The following is a 19,087-nucleotide window of genomic DNA, read 5'->3' as shown; positions in this document are numbered from 1 at the left end:
GATCAAAGAATGTAAACATTTTAATCATTTTTTCCCAGCATAATTCTGAATTTCTACCCAGGAATATTAGAACAATTCACAGCTCTACCAATAGTATATATGTTAAGTTTCCTATTCTGCACTCTTCCAACAGTGATTGTTACCCATTTTTTGTCGTCTTTGATTTTTGATTGCATTTTTCTTATATTACTAATTTGAAGCTTTCATATGATTTTTAATAATTTGCAATTCTTTTGAGAACTATTTATTCATTTCCTTGAACACTTATCTGTTGGGGAGTGGGTCTTTTTTGTCTTATATATTTGTGTTAATTTCCTATATATTTTAGATATCAAATGTATTGGAGATATTTTACTCAATCATTGCTTTTCGTTATTACCACAGTGATTTTATTCATGAAAAAGCTTTTTTTTTTAATATGATAAAATTATTTATTTCATCTTTTGTTAATGTCACTATCCCTTGTTTAGTTAAGAATTCTCCCTCTAGCCAATATCATCTAAGTTGTCTGATTTCATTTTTCTCCTCTTCTTCCTCCTTTTCTTCTTCTTTCTCCTCTTTTTTCTTCCTCCTTCTCCTCCTTCTATCTTTATATTCAAATCATTAAACATTTTGAACTTATTGTAGTATGTGGTTTAAGATATCATCTAACCTAAATTCTTCCAAACTGATTTCCAGCATATGATAAACCTGAGGAAATAAATTACTTGGGGGGGGGGGAAATTCCCCATTAAACAAAAACAGTTTGGAAAACTGAAAAGCTTTATGGATAAGCTCTGAGTATGCTAATCCCAGCTTCCACTCTTAAAAATGAGTTTCTGCTCCTCAGTTCATGGCTAGCTCTAATTTCCCCTCAGAGTATTAAGAGTTACTTCTGTGGTCTCAGGGATGATTCTGTAATATCATTGTCTTGAACCTTCATTGGTATGCTTCTCTTTGCCCCAAGATTATCATGAGGGAGAATCAATTTAGTCAGCTTGTCTTAAATAGCTTTTAGAAAGGGATATTTACTAAAGTAGTATTTTAAGAATAGTTGTTGCACCCTGCATCCAAAAGTCTGTAACAAATTTTCACTACCTAATTCAGTCCCTCATTACTTCTTGCCTGGATAATTCCAGTAGTGTCCTAATCAGTCTCTGTCTACTCTCTCCCTATTCCAAACTACATTCCACACAACTGCCAAAATGATTTTCCTAAATCATAAGTCCATCTTTCCCTTCTATGGTTTCTCTGAAACTCCCACTTTGTGATTAATAAACTTTATTTCATTTTTGGATCTCTTGTTCTTGCTTATATCATCTTTTAATACTTACTGGAACTGGAATGAAATTACCGTTCAGTCTATCCTTGCCAGTACTGATTGTACCTTCTGTCATATTCATCCATAGGTGGATATTCATTTGTAAATACTGTAATCTGCATTTAGCCAAAGTTTGTTTGACTTAACTTCTTAATATACAAGCATTTCTACTTGAAGGGAATTTCCCCAAATGAAAAAAGTTCCCTCAGCTATTTGGAATTCTCCCTAATTCAGACTTTATCCATCTATATTCTACAATGAAACAAAAAACAAAATTTCACAGCAAAAGAAAAGTAAAAGATAGAGTTTATAGTAAGGTTTTTGAATTTAATTTAACAGGTTAGGTTAATCCCAGTGTACCCCTGGAAAAAATAGCATACTGAAACAGATTATTATCTCCTTAACCCCCTCATTGGCATTTAAAGTTCTCTGTAGCCTAGTGTCTTGTATTTGTAGTCTTCTTACATATTATTTATTCCATCCCAACCATTTTATGAATAAGCTTTTCTGGTCTGTTGTTCTTTGTTCACAATGCTCCATTTGCCATCTTGGTACCTTTGCACAAGCTGTCCTCTTTATGAATGTTTATGTGAATTTTACCCTTTCTGCCTTTTGGACCTAAACAGAATAAGTCTAATCTCTCCTCTACATTTAAGTACTTGTGTGAAGCTATAATGTCAACTGAATCTAAACACACCCAATTCCTTCATTCTTCGTGTCATGGACTCAAAACCTTTTACTACCTTTGTTTTCTTCCTAGACACTTTCTAGTTTATCAATGCCCTTTTAAAACTCTGGTCTCCAGAACTGAACATAGTACTCCAAATGACATCTGATGAGGGCAGAGTACAGTGGGACTATTCCTGGAAGCTATGCTGCTCTTAATGTAGCCCAAGATAGCATCAGCTTTTTTGGCTGACATATCACACTGCTGACTCATATTTAACTTAGGGGCTACTAAAACCCTTCAATCTTTTCCAGAACAAATATTGTCTCTTCTTGCCTCTCCCATTTTGTAAAGTTGCTTTTTTTTGTACGAAGAGTGAGACTTTCTATTTATCCTTATTGAATTTCATCTTATTATATTTTGTTCAGTGCTCTAACCTATTTGAGATACAGTTGTAGTCTTGTGTCATCTGTAGACCTATTGAACATATAATCTTTGTCTTTATCCAAGTGTTTTATAAAAATGTGAAACAGCACAGGAACAAGCATCTTGGGTACCACATTGGAGACCTCTTGCCATATTGATATTGACCCATCAGCAACTACTCTTAGAGTCTGAACCAGTTCTGAATTTTTATGACTCCCTATCTCTCTTCTTCTTCATAAGAACAATATGAAGTTCTTTATCAAAAGCTTGCTCTAAAATCCAGGTAAACTATATCTATAGCATATTCTTCAAATGTTAATCTTGCAAAAAAAAAAAATCCTACTACTAATCTTCTGAAAAACAAAGGAAAAGAGATTGGTTAATCAGATATGACTTGGCTCAGTTGATGAAATCATATAATCAAATTTCTTTCCCTTCTAAATGTTACCCAATCATCTCTTTAATTATTTTTTCTAGGATTTTTCCAGGATTAAAGTTAAATTCACTGGGGTTTAGTTTGCTGACTGTGTTCTTTTTTGTTTTTTGTTTTTTAAATTTTTAAAATCGAGAGAACATTTGCCCTTCTCTAACTTTATGGTTGGGCAGTTAAGGTAGCCCAGAGGATAGTTTCAAGCCTGGAGTCAGAAAGACTTGAGTTCAAATCTGGCCTCAGACACTAATTGGGTGACTGTAGGCAAACCATAATAACCCTGTCTGCCTTAGTTTCCTCATTTGTAAAATGTGCTGGAGAAGGAAAAGGCAAAAATGGCAAACCATTTCAGTATCTCTGCCAAGGAAACCCAAATGGGATCACGAAGAGTCAAACAGTTCTGAAATTACTGAACAACAACAAGAACAAAAATTGTTTTGCCTCTCCTGTTTTCCATGATCTTTGAGGTATTGCTGACAGTGGCTCAGCAACAACATCTGGACCAAATAAGTTAAATTCATCTAGGCTAGGAAGGTGATCTCCTACTCTCTCTTTTCTTCTCTTGGCCATAAATTTTCCAGTGGTCATTTTTCTGCTGTCATTCCCTATATAAAAGTTCTTCTTTTCAAAGAAAACAGAAACAAAGCAAGAATTGGGTGACTGTTGTCAGTTGTCATTATCCTATTTGTTTCAAGCCAAGGTTCTGTCTACTCTTGGATTCTCCTCTTTCTTCTAACATTACTTAAAAACAAAACAAAAAGCTAACAAACTCTTCTTTTCACTTCTCCTCTCTATGCTCAGCTCATTCAGAATTTTAACATTCCTGACATAATTTTTATAGGACTTTGTCATGCATTTATATTAATCTTCTTTTACCTAGATTTGCTTCTGTTTTCTGTATATTTCTTTTTTTTAAATGTAAAGTAGTAGACGAATTTGTTGTCCATGCACATTCATCTCTTTAGCTATATCTCTTGTTATTTTTTCCTTCTTTTTTGAAACGATTTTTTTAAAGGCCTTATAATTTTATTCTTTAACATCATTCATCCCTCCTGGGCACACTTCCTTTAAATCATTTCAGTCCACAGGATCATACCTACATTTTTTTGAACTTTTGAAATCTCTTTCCTAAAATCTAGGGTACATGGCAGACAACCCAGATATCCTCAACTTCTTTATCATAAACTCTACATAGAATAATCATTTCTCCTCAACTTTCTTATGATTCCTGTCCCGCCAAGTACATCCTCTCTTAGTGAAAATCAGATTCAGAATAAATTTTCCCTTTGTTGGTTCCTCATTCTTTTGAAGGATGGGCCAAATCAAGAAGTTAATGGCTGCTCCACTTTTAGCAAAGAAAGAGACTTCTGGCATACAGAAGTTCCCCACCACTACTATTTAAAATGTTTTAAATGATAAATATGATCACATAAAGCTCTTTGGGGTCTTCAGGAATTTTTAAGAACTGATATCTTAGAGTAAATTTATATTTTCCCATTTAGAATATGTGCTTCTTCTGGGCAGGAATTGTGCCTTTTGCTTTTCTTTTATGTCATTATTTTTAGCACAGTGCTTGGCACATAATATACCTTTATAAATACTTGTTGAGGAGCAGCTAGGTGGTACAGTGGATAGAGCACCAGTCCTGAAGTTAGGAGGACCTGAGTTCAAATCTGGTTTCAGGCACTTAACACTTTGTGTGTGTTGTATGTGACCCTGGGCAAGTCACTTAACCACAATTGCCTGAGCAAAAAAATAAATGAATGAATGAAATAAATGCTTGTTGATTAAATGATTGATTCACCATATTGCCCTTCTACTGAATCAAATCCAACACCCTCTCTGTTACCTCTAGAATCAAATATAAACCACTCTGTTGATTAATACACATTCCATCCCAGCCACCTCCTCTTTTTTCAACCTTCTTACATATTATTCCCTTATATAAACTCTATAGTCTAGCCATATCATCATCCTTGCTGTTTCCCACAAAGGACACTTTATCCCTGTTTTATTTGAATCTTCCTATTAGCTGTCCCTCATGCTTGACCTTCTACGAACTCTTTGGATTCTTGGTTTTCTTCATGATTTGGTTGAAGACCACTTTCTGGATGAGGCTTTTTCTGGTTCCATCAGCTGCAGTGTCTTCTTCAAGACCCTCTTGTAGCTGATTTGTATTTATCTTGCATAGACATATATGTGTACATGTTGACTTACCCATTAAAATCTAAGTTTCCTTGAGGGCAAAGATTGCTTCATTTTTGTCTTTATGTCATCTACAGCTAAAATAATGTTTGATATATGCTAGGCACTTAATAAATACTTGCTGATTGTTTGCCACATTATAAGTGTTCAAAACATTTTTGTGAATTGGAAAATGCCTTTTATAACATGAGATGGTTTTGATACACTCCAACATCTCCCTTCCCCTGATCAATTTGGAAGATATATATGACAGAATAATGGTGAGGGTAAGGGTATTTGAATCACAACTAACTGCATTTTCTGTTCATAGAAACTTAGTGATAATTCGTATTCAGTTTTTTAAATTAAAAGGAATAATACCCTGGGATTCTCAGTTGTTTTCTCAGTATTCTTTTGTGACTTTGAAGTACCCCTTTATCTCTTCTGAACTATCACAGTCTGGCAGTGTTTCCTGGCTTATCTAAACAGTGTTCCTGATAATTTTGAGCTCTATTTTCATTCTTCTGATCATTACAGTGTCTATTGGAAATATCCTAGTCTCTTCTAGCTTGTCAGGATGGAAGTGGTATAGGAGAGGGCCTACCATTTATTGTGTTGTTTTGCTAAATTAAGGAGGGGAAAGGTTTCTTTGGTTGTAATTTGATTTTCTTTTTAAACCAACAATTTTCTTTGCTTCAATTTTACTTTAAAAAAATGTTTGTCTCTATTTAGGAAGCTATTTTGCTAGCCACTTCATCATGGGAGGAGAAAAATTCGACTCAACTCACCCTGAAGGATATCTTTTTGGAGAAAACAGTGATTTGAACTTCCTGGGGAACAGGCCAGTAGCGGTATGTTACCTAGATTTAATTCACTTTTGTTGATTGTTTCAGTGAACAGTATAGTTATTTACATTGCTAAGATAGCTAAGATTATTGTCTACATTTTTTAAATATATAGTTTGAAACAAAGCTGAAACATACTGACGTGTTAGCTGTATATGCAAGCTTCTTTTGTCTGACTTTAATTCACTGATGAGAGTATTGGAATTAAAATAAAAACTTTTTTTTTTAACTAGATCACATGAGAATCTTTATAGTTCTATAATATTTTCCCCTTTTGAACTCATGTTTTTCAGCTTCCATTCATTTATTCAACAAATAATTATTGAGTGTCTACTGTATACTGCACAGCAATATTACTGTGCTAGACTTTGCTAAGAATATAAATGACGCATGCCACATATCCTTCTACCCTCAAGAAACCTATAATTCAGCTGGAGAAATAAAACATAAATATGTAACATTTAATAATAATTAGTAATAATAAATAATATTTACACTCAAGACATATCCTGATGTTTTATATTAGTATAGAAAAGGCTTTGGCATTTTGAGGATTCTCAGTAGCATATAAACTCTAAAAAGTACAGCCCTCTGTGATCTGCAGTGGAAACAACATAGGTAAGCGTAAAGGGGCTCGTCATCATATGGCTGCCCATGAGGTGATATTTTTTTCATTCATTTCATTAAATAAATAAAATAAAATTTCATGAATTATTTAAGAATGAGGAGTTGTGACTTGCCTTGGTGAAGGGAGCAGCCGTGTTGATTACCCTTGAAATTAGAAGATAGCATGTGATAAACAATGTAGGAATACAGAGGATGGAGAGATTAAAGAACTGCTGCATAAATAAAGGAACAGTTTAGAAACAAAGGAGAACTTGAGCCACGCTTTGAAGGATGACATAAAAGATGACAGCTGAGCCTAAGAAACAGACCAGCAAAGGGTGGGCAGAGGAAGCAATAGTCTATAAAACCAAGGAGTAAGAGAATAAGGAGAAATAAGAGTACGTCCCTCTATTCAATCCAGAATTGCCTAAGTAAATAGCCAAAAACCAGTGAGGTTTCTGTGACTGGGGGATGTGCCTGGAGAATCTTAGCCTTGGCTTGACAGAGCTGGAGCTGGAGCTCAGTCAGCTTCCTTCAAGTCTCTGACCAAGGAAACAAAGGGAGCAGAGGTGCCTGGGCACTGTGTGCAAACTTTGGGGGCCTTCTTGGAAGTCTGAGACCAGCATGTTCTTGGATGTTCTCTTGGAGCCAGAGCAAAGAACAAAGCCACATCCTAGTTAGGGATTTCTCAAGAAGCAGAGATGGGGGAGAGCTGCTGAGGCAGCTCATAATAAGGGCTCCTCTAAGAGGCCTAAAACCATTGCCATCTTTGAAATTTCCTGGTACAACCATGAGATCAAGAAGATGAAGATGAAATAAAGAGCCTCGGAGCCCTCCAGGAAGTCTGAAGGTATTAACACTAGCACAAGAGGCAAAGTCAAAACCCTGTTATTGATTGCAGAAGGAGGAGGAAATGGGCTAAGGCCCATACCTGTTTTGAGCCACCAGAAAAGGAAGGCATAAGACCTGGATTGAGTCAGAGGCCAGTATCTATTCTCAGCTCTAGGCCCATCTTCTTATTTTGGGCAAGGATTTCAGAAGAGGGCAACGAGAATTAGAGACCAGATATCATTATCCATAACTGTGGCAGAACAGAGGCAACACATCCAGACTGCAAAGAAAGCAAAACTAATGCTCATCTTCCCAAAACAAGAGTGCAAGAAGTAATAGAACCTGGCCTCAAAGCAATCTAAGTATAGGTATTGAGGTTGGAGGCATGTGTAGAGAAAATAGTGCTCCTAATACAAGAGAAGCCCAAGAGGTACACTTAAAAAGAGAAAATAATTCTACAGTAAGTAAAAGTAGATCCTCTGGGGGAAAATGACTTTTAGAATGGATGGAGGACATGAAACATGAGATTAAAAAATAAAATTAGAGCCCTTGAGAAAAAAAATCAGAAAAAGAATAAATAATATAGAAATTAAGGCAAAAAACATGGAACCTTAAAAAGCCACAAAGTAGTAGCACTTGTGCAAAAATTGGCCGGCCATGTGTTAAAGCAGATAAAACCTCATAAACAAATGAGAAAAAGCATATATATTAAACACTTATTTTACCAAGAAAGTTTAAATTAATTGGAAATTAAGTAATTTAATCCTAAAGAATTGCTGAGGTGGAGGGAGAGAAATCATAGGAATAATAGATCTTTTCATTTTCCTTAATGACATTAATGAGATAACATACCAAAAACTTTTGGGATATAGTCAAAATGATACTTTACAGTAAATACTGTATCTCTAAACACTTTAATCAGCAAAAAGAGGGAGGGAACAAATGAGTGAATTGGCATGCAACTGAAAAAAAAAAAAACTACTAGAAAAGCAAACCAATAAAATAACAAAAACTAAGCACCAAAAAAAATTTTTTTGTTGTTTTTAAATTTATTTTTCTCCAATTACATGCAAAAAAAACAATTTCCAACATTCTTTTTTTTTTATTTTTGAGTTTTAAGTTCTCTTCCTCCTTCTCTCCTTCCCCTCATTTCATTGAAAAGACAAGCAATTTAATATTATAGGTTTACACATGTGTGGTCATGTAAAACATATTTCCATGTTAGTCATGTCATGAAAAAAAATAGACAAAAAACTCAAGAAAAATAAAGAAAGTAAAGGAAAAAGTATGCTTCAAGATGCCATCAGTTCTTTCTCTGGAGATGGATAGCATTTTTCACCATAAGTCCTTCAGAAATATCTTGTATCTTTGTATTGCTGGGAATAGCTAAGTTATTCACAGTTGATCATCATACACTATTGCTATTACTTTATACAGTGTTTTCCTGGTTCTGCTCATTTTACTTGGCATTAGTTCATGTAAGTCTTTCCAGTTTTCTGAGAGCATTTTGTTCATTTCTTATAGCTCAATAGTATTCTATTACAATCATGTACAATAACTTCTTTAGCCATTTCCCAATTGATGGACATCCCCCCCAACTTCCAGTTCTTTGAAAATAGCTGCTATAAATATTTTTGTTCATATGAGTTATTTTCCAAAATAATTTTTAATATAAAAGGCAGTAGCGTAAATGTACCAATTATTATAATATAATAAATAGCATTTCTCAAAGGTGAAAAGAACCTTTATTATCTGTAATGAAGAAATGCTAGGAGCACTTCAGTATGATCAGGGATTAGGGAGAAAGAAAGGATGTCCATTGTCACCACTGTTATTTGATATTTTTCTATAAATACCAGCTATAAAAGAAGAAATTGAATGAATTAGCATAGGCAAAGAGGAAACAAAATCATCACTTTTCACAGATGTTATTGTTCAGTCTTTCAGTCATTTTCAGTACTTCATAAATCCATGGATTATACTGTCTAGAAGATTTTCTTGGCAAAAATACTGGAGTGGTTTGCCATTTCCTTATCTAGTAGATTGTCACAAAGGGGTTAAATGACTTTCCCAAGGTCACAAAGCTAGGTAAGTCTGAGGCCATATTTGAACTCAGGTTTTCCTGTCTCTAAGCCAGTACTCTCTCCTCTAAGCCATCTCACCTGAAAGATTAGGTGAATCAGTAACTTCTAAGATGTAGTTCTATATAAACCTAGTAAGTGAGTGGTATAATGGATAGAATACAGGACCTGGAATTAGGTATACTTGAGTTCAAATCCAGCCTCAGACACTTACTAGTTTTGTGACCCTAGGCAAGTCACTTAAGCCTGTTTCCCTTAGTTTCTTCACCATAAAATGACAGGGAGAAGGAGATGCATTGTCTCTGCCAAGAAAATCTCAAAAGGAGTCATGAAGAATCGGACACAACTGAAACTAATGAACAATAACAAAATATAAACTTACATAATTCATCAACCTTTCTTTTACCAACAAAACCCAGCAGGAAGACAGAAAGAAATTTTGTTCAGAATGACTATGGAATATTAAAAGGATTGGAAGTCTGTTTACCAAGACATATGGGAATTATAGGAATACAACAAAAAGTACTCTTTATAGCTATTATAACAGACTTAAATAATTAAAGAGATATTGGTTGATCATAATTGGGTTAATTCAATCTAATAAAAATAATATTGCCATATATATTAATTTAAAGAGCCAGTGCATGCCAATCAAACTATCAAAGGGTTATTTTATAGAATTAGAAAAAATATATTTAAAGTGCATCAAGAAGAACAAAAGGTTAAAGTCTAAAAGAATGAAGGTCAAGAAAATATCAAGGGGAAAAAATACAAAGTGAAAAAATAGGAACTAAGGAGTATATCAGATCTCAAATTATAATACAAAGCAATAATCATTAAAATCAGTGCAGTTAGAATTAGAGGGAAATCAATTAACCGAAAAAAAAATCTTTGCAGCAGACTTCTCTGGTAAAGGTTTAATATCTAAGACATAGGAAATTGATACAAATATATAAAAACAAGGGGATGAACAATAAATCAAGTCAGACTGGAAGAATAGTTATATCCTTCAATATAATAGAAATTTTTAATAGCAGGGGGTTTGGCAGGGAGTTAGAGGATAGAGCAGGAAGGATGGGGGGAGTGGAGATAATGAGTCTCCCATCTTTGGAAACATAGTCATCTTTGTAGTAGTTGGATTCAAGGCCTCATGTCCCCCAAACCAATGTTGAAATGAATAAAAAAAGCATTTTTTAGGCATTTACTATGTGCTAAACACTATGTCCTGAATAGGAATACAGATAAAAAAGCAACCTAGTCCCTTATTCTCAAGAAACTCTGATTCTAATAAAGGAGATGACATGTAGTGAGATAAAGCTAAAGGACAGGTGGAAAGATCCGGTAGTCATTAGGCTATACAATTCAGTTGATTTAATGGTTGACATAGCACTAAAATATTGGATTCTGGAGACCACACTTTAGAAAGAACCTTGGTTAACTGCAGTTCAACCAAAGAAAGGGGTGACCAAGGTTATAAGGAACATTCTGAACTATGCCATGTGATAAGTGGCTGAAGGAATTGGGAATGTTGGGCCTGAAGAAGAGAAAGAGGGATATATATGCAAGGAAGAATTTGAGAGGAAGAAGAGAGTCAGCTTGATAGGCTGGAAACAGTATGTGATACAACTATCTTTTAGATATTAGTTAAATTGTTATTGGTGCGAATAATGAATCCCCTCAAGTGGTCACATTAATTGAATTTGCCCTGTGTGTTTCCATTAGACTGAAACCAGTAACCATATTTTACACAATTTTAATTTCAAATAGTGTGGGTTCAATTACACAAAAATGCTTCAGAAGCTCTTTTTTTTTTTTTTTTTTTTTTTTTTCACTAGTAAAGATCAGTGGAAGAATAATTAGATTTGTTCTTCTCGAGCCCTTGAGGCAGACCAGAAGTCTCAGAGAGTAATGGTTAGAGGTTAGGGAAAAGCAAATTTTTACTCACTATAAGGACTGCTTCAGAAAATATTACATCCCACATCTCTAGAGGTCTTCAAGAAAAAGTATGAATATTTATCAAGGATATTGTCAGAGAGTTTCCTATTCAGGTACAGTTGGATTAGTTGTAATAAGGCCCCTTAACTTACAGCTCTGTGATGCTATGAAGTTGAAGTTAGAGTTAGGATAGGGAAGAGGAAATTGTCAGAGGTTATAAGATAGTCTGGTTGAAATAAAAAGTTCATTCTGATGAGTGAAGGTTGTGGAAAGATAGATTGAGGGCAGATTCTGTAGGGCTTTAAGAGCTGAGTTGAAGAGTTGGTGTTTTATCTCTATCCCTATCCTATCAGGTTTTTAAGAAGAATGACCTGATAAGTGTAATGATGATGATGATGATGATTTTCTGGGTTTGCAAAGAGCTTTACATACATTTACTTATTTGATCCTCCCAGCACCTTGTATGAGAGGTGCTATTATGGCTCTTCATAGGGAAATCGGTGTCACATAAGCCAATTAATGAATGAATGAAAAGCATTTGTTAGCAGTTAAGTCACTTGCAGAGGGTCACATGGCTGTTAAATATCTGAGGCAGAGTTTGAAGGAACTCAGATCTTCCTAACTCTTAAGTTCTTCATATACCACCATAGCTGCCTTTGGAAGTTTCAACTATTTTAGATTCTCAGTCTTCTAACTTATGGTTCTTTTATTTTCCAAATTTCTCTTTGCATCCATTGTTTTTCCTCTTCTTGAAAGTACCTACTCTTGAAGCTTATTACTATTATGTTAATTTCAGAATACTTCATGCCTTTGAATTGTCCCTGCTACTTCAAATCAGCAAAATGGACACAATTAATACTGTGTTTTCTGCTATTTTTCTTCTAACATAGGTTTAAAATTTACTTGAGTCCCCTGTTTTCCTTCTTTTGGTGTGAAAATAGCTAACATACTCCTTTAAATCTGTTCATTTTATGAAGCAAAGCTTACTTTTAAAATAAATAAATTATCCGGTTAGGATCATAAATTTAGAACTGGGAGGGATCTCAGAGGTCATTTAATTAACTTTTTCAATTTACATTTGAAGAAATTGAGACCCAGAAAGCTGAAATGATTTTCACAGGTCTAACAGACAATAAGTAATGGTGGGAATGTATTTGAGCCTGAGGCCTTGGAATCCAGTATTCCCTCTGCTGCCCCATGAAGGTTTGTGCTACCATTGTAGCACATTATTTTGAATTTTGTATCAAGCTGCAGAATTTAATGGCCTGGTATATATTTCTATTTCCCAGTTAAGAAGGCTTGACTTCAAACCCAGCCTCAGATACTCACTAACCACATGACCCTGAGCAAGTCATTTAACCTCTATTTGCTTCACTTTCCTGGTCTGTAAATTGGTGATAATAATAGCATCTACCTTTTAGCATTATTGTTAGGATAAAATGAGATAATTATAAAGTGTTTAGCAGAGTGCCTGGCACATAATAAATGCTATACAAATTTTAGCTGTTATCAGCTAAACATCCGCCTTTATTCCTGAAGTATTAGACAGCCTTAAGCTTAAATTTGAGAGTTATTGGGAAGAGTATTTTGTTGGTTGTCTAAACATTGGGTTATTTTCCTTATTTACATATACTTCTGTTTTTGGATCTGTGAGTTTCTGAATGTGGGAACTCCCCTCAGTGGTTCAGATGGTATACTATCTCTACTCCTTCATTTCCTATGCAACATTTGTCTTTCTCCTGCTATTAATCCCCCAACATTCTTGGTAGCTTTTCTGTGAATTCCTTTCTTTTCTCCTTCCCTCCTTCACTATTGGGGTCAAGTTATTTGCCCAGGGTCACACAGCTAGGAAGTGTTAAGTGTCTGAGATCACATTTGAACTCAGGACCTCCTGACTTTAGGGCTGGTGCTCTATTTCACTGTGCTACCTAGCTGCCCCTTCCTGTGAATTTCTTGATAACAGCATAATAGCAAAAGAGTGTACCGGCTGGCCATTGATTATAAGTTATTCTCTCTGTTGAATAAACCTATCTCCTTTTCTGGGCATGCATCTCTGATGATATCCCTTGTACTGTTTCTATATACATCTTCATTAGTAATATATTGTAGTTTGTTTATGCTCACTATACACCTTTATATTGTGAATAGAATGTTGGGCATGGAATCAAAAAGACCTTTGGTTTGAAACTTGCCTCAGACAGTGTGGGCAAGTCACTTAATCTCTCAACTTCAGTTTCCTCATCGAGAAAATGAGAATAATAATAGCACCAATCTCACAAGATTATTGTGAAGATTAAATGAGATAACACATATAAAATATTTTATTTAAAACTCTTTATAAACATTAGTCAGCTAGCTAATTTCTTTCTTTAGAGACTGATATTCTATTACTCAAAGCCATATAGTATCAGTAGGATATTGATGTTTAAAAACCACAATTTAAAAAAAAGAGAGAGATGAGTGAGAAGTCAGAGATAACCTCTGATTATTAGGGTTGCAAACCTGGATGAGTGGAAGAATGATGGTGCCTTCAACAGAAATATTGAAATTTGGAAGATAGTTCTTAAGGGAAAGATAACAGATTGTATTTTGGAAATGTTTATTTTGAGATGTCATCTGGACATCCCAGTTTGAAATTTCCAATAAGCAGTTGGGATTACAGGATTGAAGTGCAGAGGAGTCATTAGGACTGGATATATAATGCATTGAGATATTAAAAGTGAGAGGACAGAGAAAGAAGAATAGGGGCAAACTTCTGGAGAACTCTGCACAGTTTGGTTCATGATTTGGATGATAAACCAGCAAAGAGATTGAGAAAGAATGGTTAGACAGGAGCAGGAGAATTAGGAGAATAATTTCCTGAAGACCCCAAAGAGTATTTAGAAGAAGAGAATAGTAAACAGTGTCAGATATAGCAGATAGAATCAAAAAGATCATCACTTTTGACAAGAGATCTTTGGTAACTTTAGAGAGAGTGGATTCAGTCAAGTGATGAGATTGAGAACCAGATGCAAGTGGTTGAGGAATGAATGAGAGAAGCCCACTTCATAATCAGAAGCTAAGGAAAAGGAGGAAGGAGAAAGGGGGGAATTTAAGATGAAGAGAAAGGGTAAGAAGAACCTCGTGTCAAATAGCATCAGCTTTTTCAGTAAGACAGAAAGGTGGGGGAACTTGACAAAAGAGGTTTAGAGGTTTCTAGAGAGTAATATTGGGACTTTGAAGTGGCCTTCTTGCCAAAGCCCACCCCTCTTTATTTGCCCTTAATCTTATCACTTCCTGCCCTGTCTTCAACCCTAATCGTTACCTTTTCTTTAATCCCCCCTTTCTGAACTTTTTTATCTTTCCCTATCTCCTGTTCCATCTCTTCCAACATACCCATTTTAATCCTCCATCCTTAAAAACCTTTCACTAAACCCTGTCATTCCCTAATCTCACTCTCTAGAAATGGTTTTCTAAACTTCTTTTGTCAGGCTCCCACACCTTCCCCTCTTTCCTTCTCCCCCTCCCCTCTGTCCCATACAGATCTTGATTCTTTGCTGAAGAAGTTGATGCTGTTTAACATGAGGTTCTTCTTACTGTTAGGTATGATTAAGAAGGATTAAAAGTATTGCCTTGCTATAATGAGGGGTGATTCAAAATTGGGATAATATATATATATATATATATCCAACTTAAGATAGTTTCTGGCTATGTGTCTCTCAGCAAGTCACTTAATCTCTGTTTACCTTAGATTGCTCAATTGTAAAATTTGGATAATAACAATCTATCTTGGAGAATTGCTGTGAAGATCAAAGGAGATAATGTTTATAAAGCACTTAACATAGTGCTTGGCATGTAGTAGGTACTATCTAAATGTTTATTCCCTTCACTTTCTTTCCCCCTACTCAGTTTGGTTGCTGACTTCCTTGAACTTGGTTCAGCTAAGGTGAGTAAGAACAAAGGAAACAGATAATGGGAGTTGTCTAAGGCTGAAATTTTGCAAGAGATGAGCAGCCATAGAACAGGAGATAAAGGATTAGAAAGTGAAGGAAAACATTGAGTCGAATTGACTAACCATAAAAACAGAATTTGATATGGAAGTAAATGAAGTCTGATTAGAGGTAGTGGCTAAAGAAAGTACTGCAGGGTAAAGAGAATGGGACTCTTAAAGAATGAATTTAGGAAGAACAAAGTGTAGGGAGACATAGAATGATAAGAAATTATAGTTAGTAAAAAAGGATACTTCTGGATAATGGTGAGATCCAATGTGTAATTGTCCCTGTGTTTGACTGAGGGGAAGTAAAGAAGTAATTCGGTCTGAGGAGTAAGAAAGCTAAGGAGTTTGAGGGAGCAGAAGCATCATGGCTTTTGAGGTCTCTCCCTATGAAGGCAGGAGTTGAGGAAGAGAGAAAACCACTGATCCAAGAGCTGAATTCCATGAGTAAAGAAGGAGAATTATTTGAGAACTGGTATATAACAACACCATAATTTGGATTGAGGTAAATTAGATTAAGGATAGACTGTTTTACAAAAATAAGGTTGATTATGATACAACCGAAAATTATTTTTATCCACAATCTCAGTTGCATTTCTGCTAAATTTATATTGTTGAATAATTAGAGTACTAAGTGGGGATTGTGTATCCTACTTCCTTTTCCAAATGAGATAGGGATACTTTTGGGGTTGTAGAAAATGATTGAAGAGGAGGAATGATCAGATCTTTTCATACTGCTTCCTACAGTTAGTGGCAGTTGCCCTCTAAATAAGTGATTTGTGATAAATTAATCATTATACCCAGGGGAGAAAGAAACAGGACACACATAAATTTATAGATATATCAAAGGATACTCTCTGGAACCAGTAGAGATTTCATGAGATAAGAGTGTTTCTGCAGTTTCACCTTGAATTGGGTCTCTAACTGAGACCACAAAGGGTTGTGACATAGTCTAAAAGGGATAGAGGGGAAGGGGGGAGAGATGAGTTGTATAATAATCCCCTGGGGCCTCATGGGTTCATATTAAGAATGGCCTTCTACCAGCTATTAAGTACAAAGGCTTACTGTGCTCCTCCCACATGAGTATATGTATTAGGGGTGGGGGAGAGGTGGTTAATGTGTTGAGGGTCCTTAGGGAGGGGAAGGTAGGAAACAGTTCAAAAGGTCTTCCTAATATAGCTGTCAGCCTTTCTCTTTTTATCCAAAAAGAGGTGCATTTTTGATAGACTAGATATGCTAATATTAGGGTTTTTTTTTTCAAGTTTCCAGAGATTTTAGGACTGTGATTGACTGAATGAATTTGGGGCTCCGCCTTCGTATTTCTGCTTAGAATAGGAAATCTATCTATTATGTACAAGAACCAGTATATTATAAAGAAACTTAGGTTGAGTTGAGTGTTATCACAATTTTAGAAACAGGGAGACTGCTTCCGAGCAATTTAGAAACATAAGGCAAAATAGGAAATTTGTATAGATAAATAGATAATATTCACAATATCCTAAAAAGCTTTTCTGTGGCTAATGCCAGGAAGAAAAGACTTGAGCTTCCTTCTCTGGCCAGTACAGTAGTGCCTGCATTAAGCAGAGGGTCTATCTTTCTATCTATGTATGTATCTTACTCTCTATCTATCCCGCTATCTATCCATCTGCCCATCTATCTGTCCTTAGTGGGCTATAAGAAGCTTATCAAAAGAGGTATGGGAGTATTTAATAAATCACAGTTGACATTAAATTCTTGGGGTTTTTCTTGTGGGTATATTATTGGTAAATTCTAAATTTAATTTCTTTTATATTAAATCAAAGTTTATTAAAAGCTCAGGGCTATGAAGATTGAAAACGCTGGCAACCCCTGCTTTAAAGAATTGTAGCTTCCCCCTTGGATTCTATATATAAATGTTGACCTAGATAGGAGACAAGGGAAAACTTTCAGGAGTGCTTGCAAGGATGTTAAGGAGAAAAAGGCTTTCCTCTAATTATATAGCTAATATACCAGTTTCTGCAGCATACAACAAACTGCATAATTTAATTTTTATTTATGGAAGAAAGTTTGTACTTGCAATTACAAAAATTCTAAAGAGCAAATGCATTTTTATTTACCCTATTATTAGAGTGTCAGAGCAGATATTATGGAAAGCTTTAAAGCAGTTAAAGAATCATGTTTGGCTCTGTTACAGACTGCGCTTTGAGGAAGACTTTTTGGTGCATCTTTTCTGCCTGTCCCTCTGTTTCTTACTTTAATAAGAGTAAATGTAGTCAGATTGTCCTTTCGCATCCTATCCAAGGATCAGTTGGTGTATATTCTCAAATATGGGTTGTGAGATATTGGTAAATATGCTCAACTGAGGAAGGACAGCAAGGACATGGCATCTTGGAGTATTTTTGCAGTGAATTAATCTTGGCTGTATAATTCTAATCTACAGAACCAGCACCTAGGTCATACATACTCTTACTCAGTCTTGTACTTTTTTTGGTGGAAGAAGCTGCAATTAAAAGTAAAAGAACCATATCCAGTATCAGTCAGTGGCAGTCATGCAGCAGAAAAGGCAGTGATGATAGCTATCATATAGTATTGAAATAGGATTGGCATGTGTTCCCAGGGAAATCTGACCCAGTAAACATTTGGAGTAGGTTTGGTAATAAATTTGCCTTCTTAAAACAGAAATGCCATAAACCTTTTGGCTCTTGGCTCTTATATCAGTTGCTATTAAGTGATGGAACTTAGAAAAAGTCACTGGCTGAACTGTCATTCACATTTTAGTTTTTTATATCAAAATTAGATAAATGCATTACCCTATTCTAAAAGCTGGTAGAATGTATAGAATAAGTAGATGGTTGCGTTTTGAAGGTTAAGACTTAGAGGAGTTTTATGATCTGCTTATACAAAGTGTCTGTAACCTTAGACAATCATTCTACTTCTCACATTGCCCATTTGTAAAGGGGGGATAACACGGCTTGATAACACTGGCTTTAAAGGAATGTGAAGCTTAATTCTTGGAAAGTGCCTTGAGATTGTTGGATGAAAGAAACAGAGCAGTGTTGGCTTCTGACCATTAATATTCCATGCTGGTTGTTCCTGCAGCTGCTGGCAGTTTTGATCAGGTCATGCACCTGTTTGCAATTCAGCCTCTTCACAGTTGCCATATAAATGGTCAAAGTTTTCCTTCCCAATAAAGGTTCTCCTAATTTAAGTGGGACCAAAATTATCTCTGATGCTACCCTTCTTTTGTAATTTTGGGTTACTTTTGTCCTACCCTTCAGGATCCTCAACCTGCAGATGGGCATCGGAGGCTCTGAGCTCCTGGAGTCCAAGTTTTTTATTATTGCTGATACTATAGGTCTTATGGGGAGGGAAAGTGATCACATTTATAAATCATCTGAACATTTTAAATAACTTTAAATATATGCCCTACCCTTCTTTCCAGGTGGCAAATGATCTGCTATTGCCTTTTGCTTTTGATTGATTTGGATTTTTTATTATGTTGGTGTAAATTAATACTGAGGTTTATGGTTTCTTTAAGTTTAGCAGACAGAGGATTGACAACACCAGCTGCCTCCTTAACCACATGTCTTTCATGGTGAAACATTCCAGCCTTTCCTCTGGTCACAAAGGGAAAGTTGTTGAACTTGATCCCAGAGCCTTCTGGCTTACATTAACAGTTAGGGGCCTTCTTCTGTAACCAGGCACCATAACCAAGCTGTTCATTTTTCTCATGTCCATGGGTAGAATTAGTGTAATAGGTAATGTTGTGGTCACAATCAGGATGAATAGAGGGAAAATTTTGCTTTCTGGACAAATGTGTTCTTGAAAAC

General features: G+C 35.4%; 1 protein-coding gene across 5 annotated transcripts in view; it reads left to right on the top strand.

Annotated features, from left to right (window-relative positions):
• Nucleotides 1–19,087, top strand: part of RNF157 (ring finger protein 157) — a 120,797-nt gene that overhangs the window by 31,362 nt on the left and 70,348 nt on the right. For all 5 annotated transcript variants that reach the window (XM_031965860.1, XM_031965859.1, XM_031965861.1 and 2 more), the window contains exon 2: nucleotides 5,740–5,858. In XM_031965860.1, the coding sequence (XP_031821720.1) occupies nucleotides 5,740–5,858 (119 nt within the window). The remainder of the gene's footprint in view (nucleotides 1–5,739; nucleotides 5,859–19,087) is intronic.

This window comes from Sarcophilus harrisii, chromosome 4, assembly GCF_902635505.1.
Source record: "Sarcophilus harrisii chromosome 4, mSarHar1.11, whole genome shotgun sequence".
In the NCBI taxonomy this organism is placed as follows: Eukaryota; Metazoa; Chordata; class Mammalia; order Dasyuromorphia; family Dasyuridae; genus Sarcophilus; species Sarcophilus harrisii.
The sequence above is the reverse complement of the archived record's forward strand: the minus strand, read 5'-3'. Positions and strand labels throughout refer to the sequence as shown.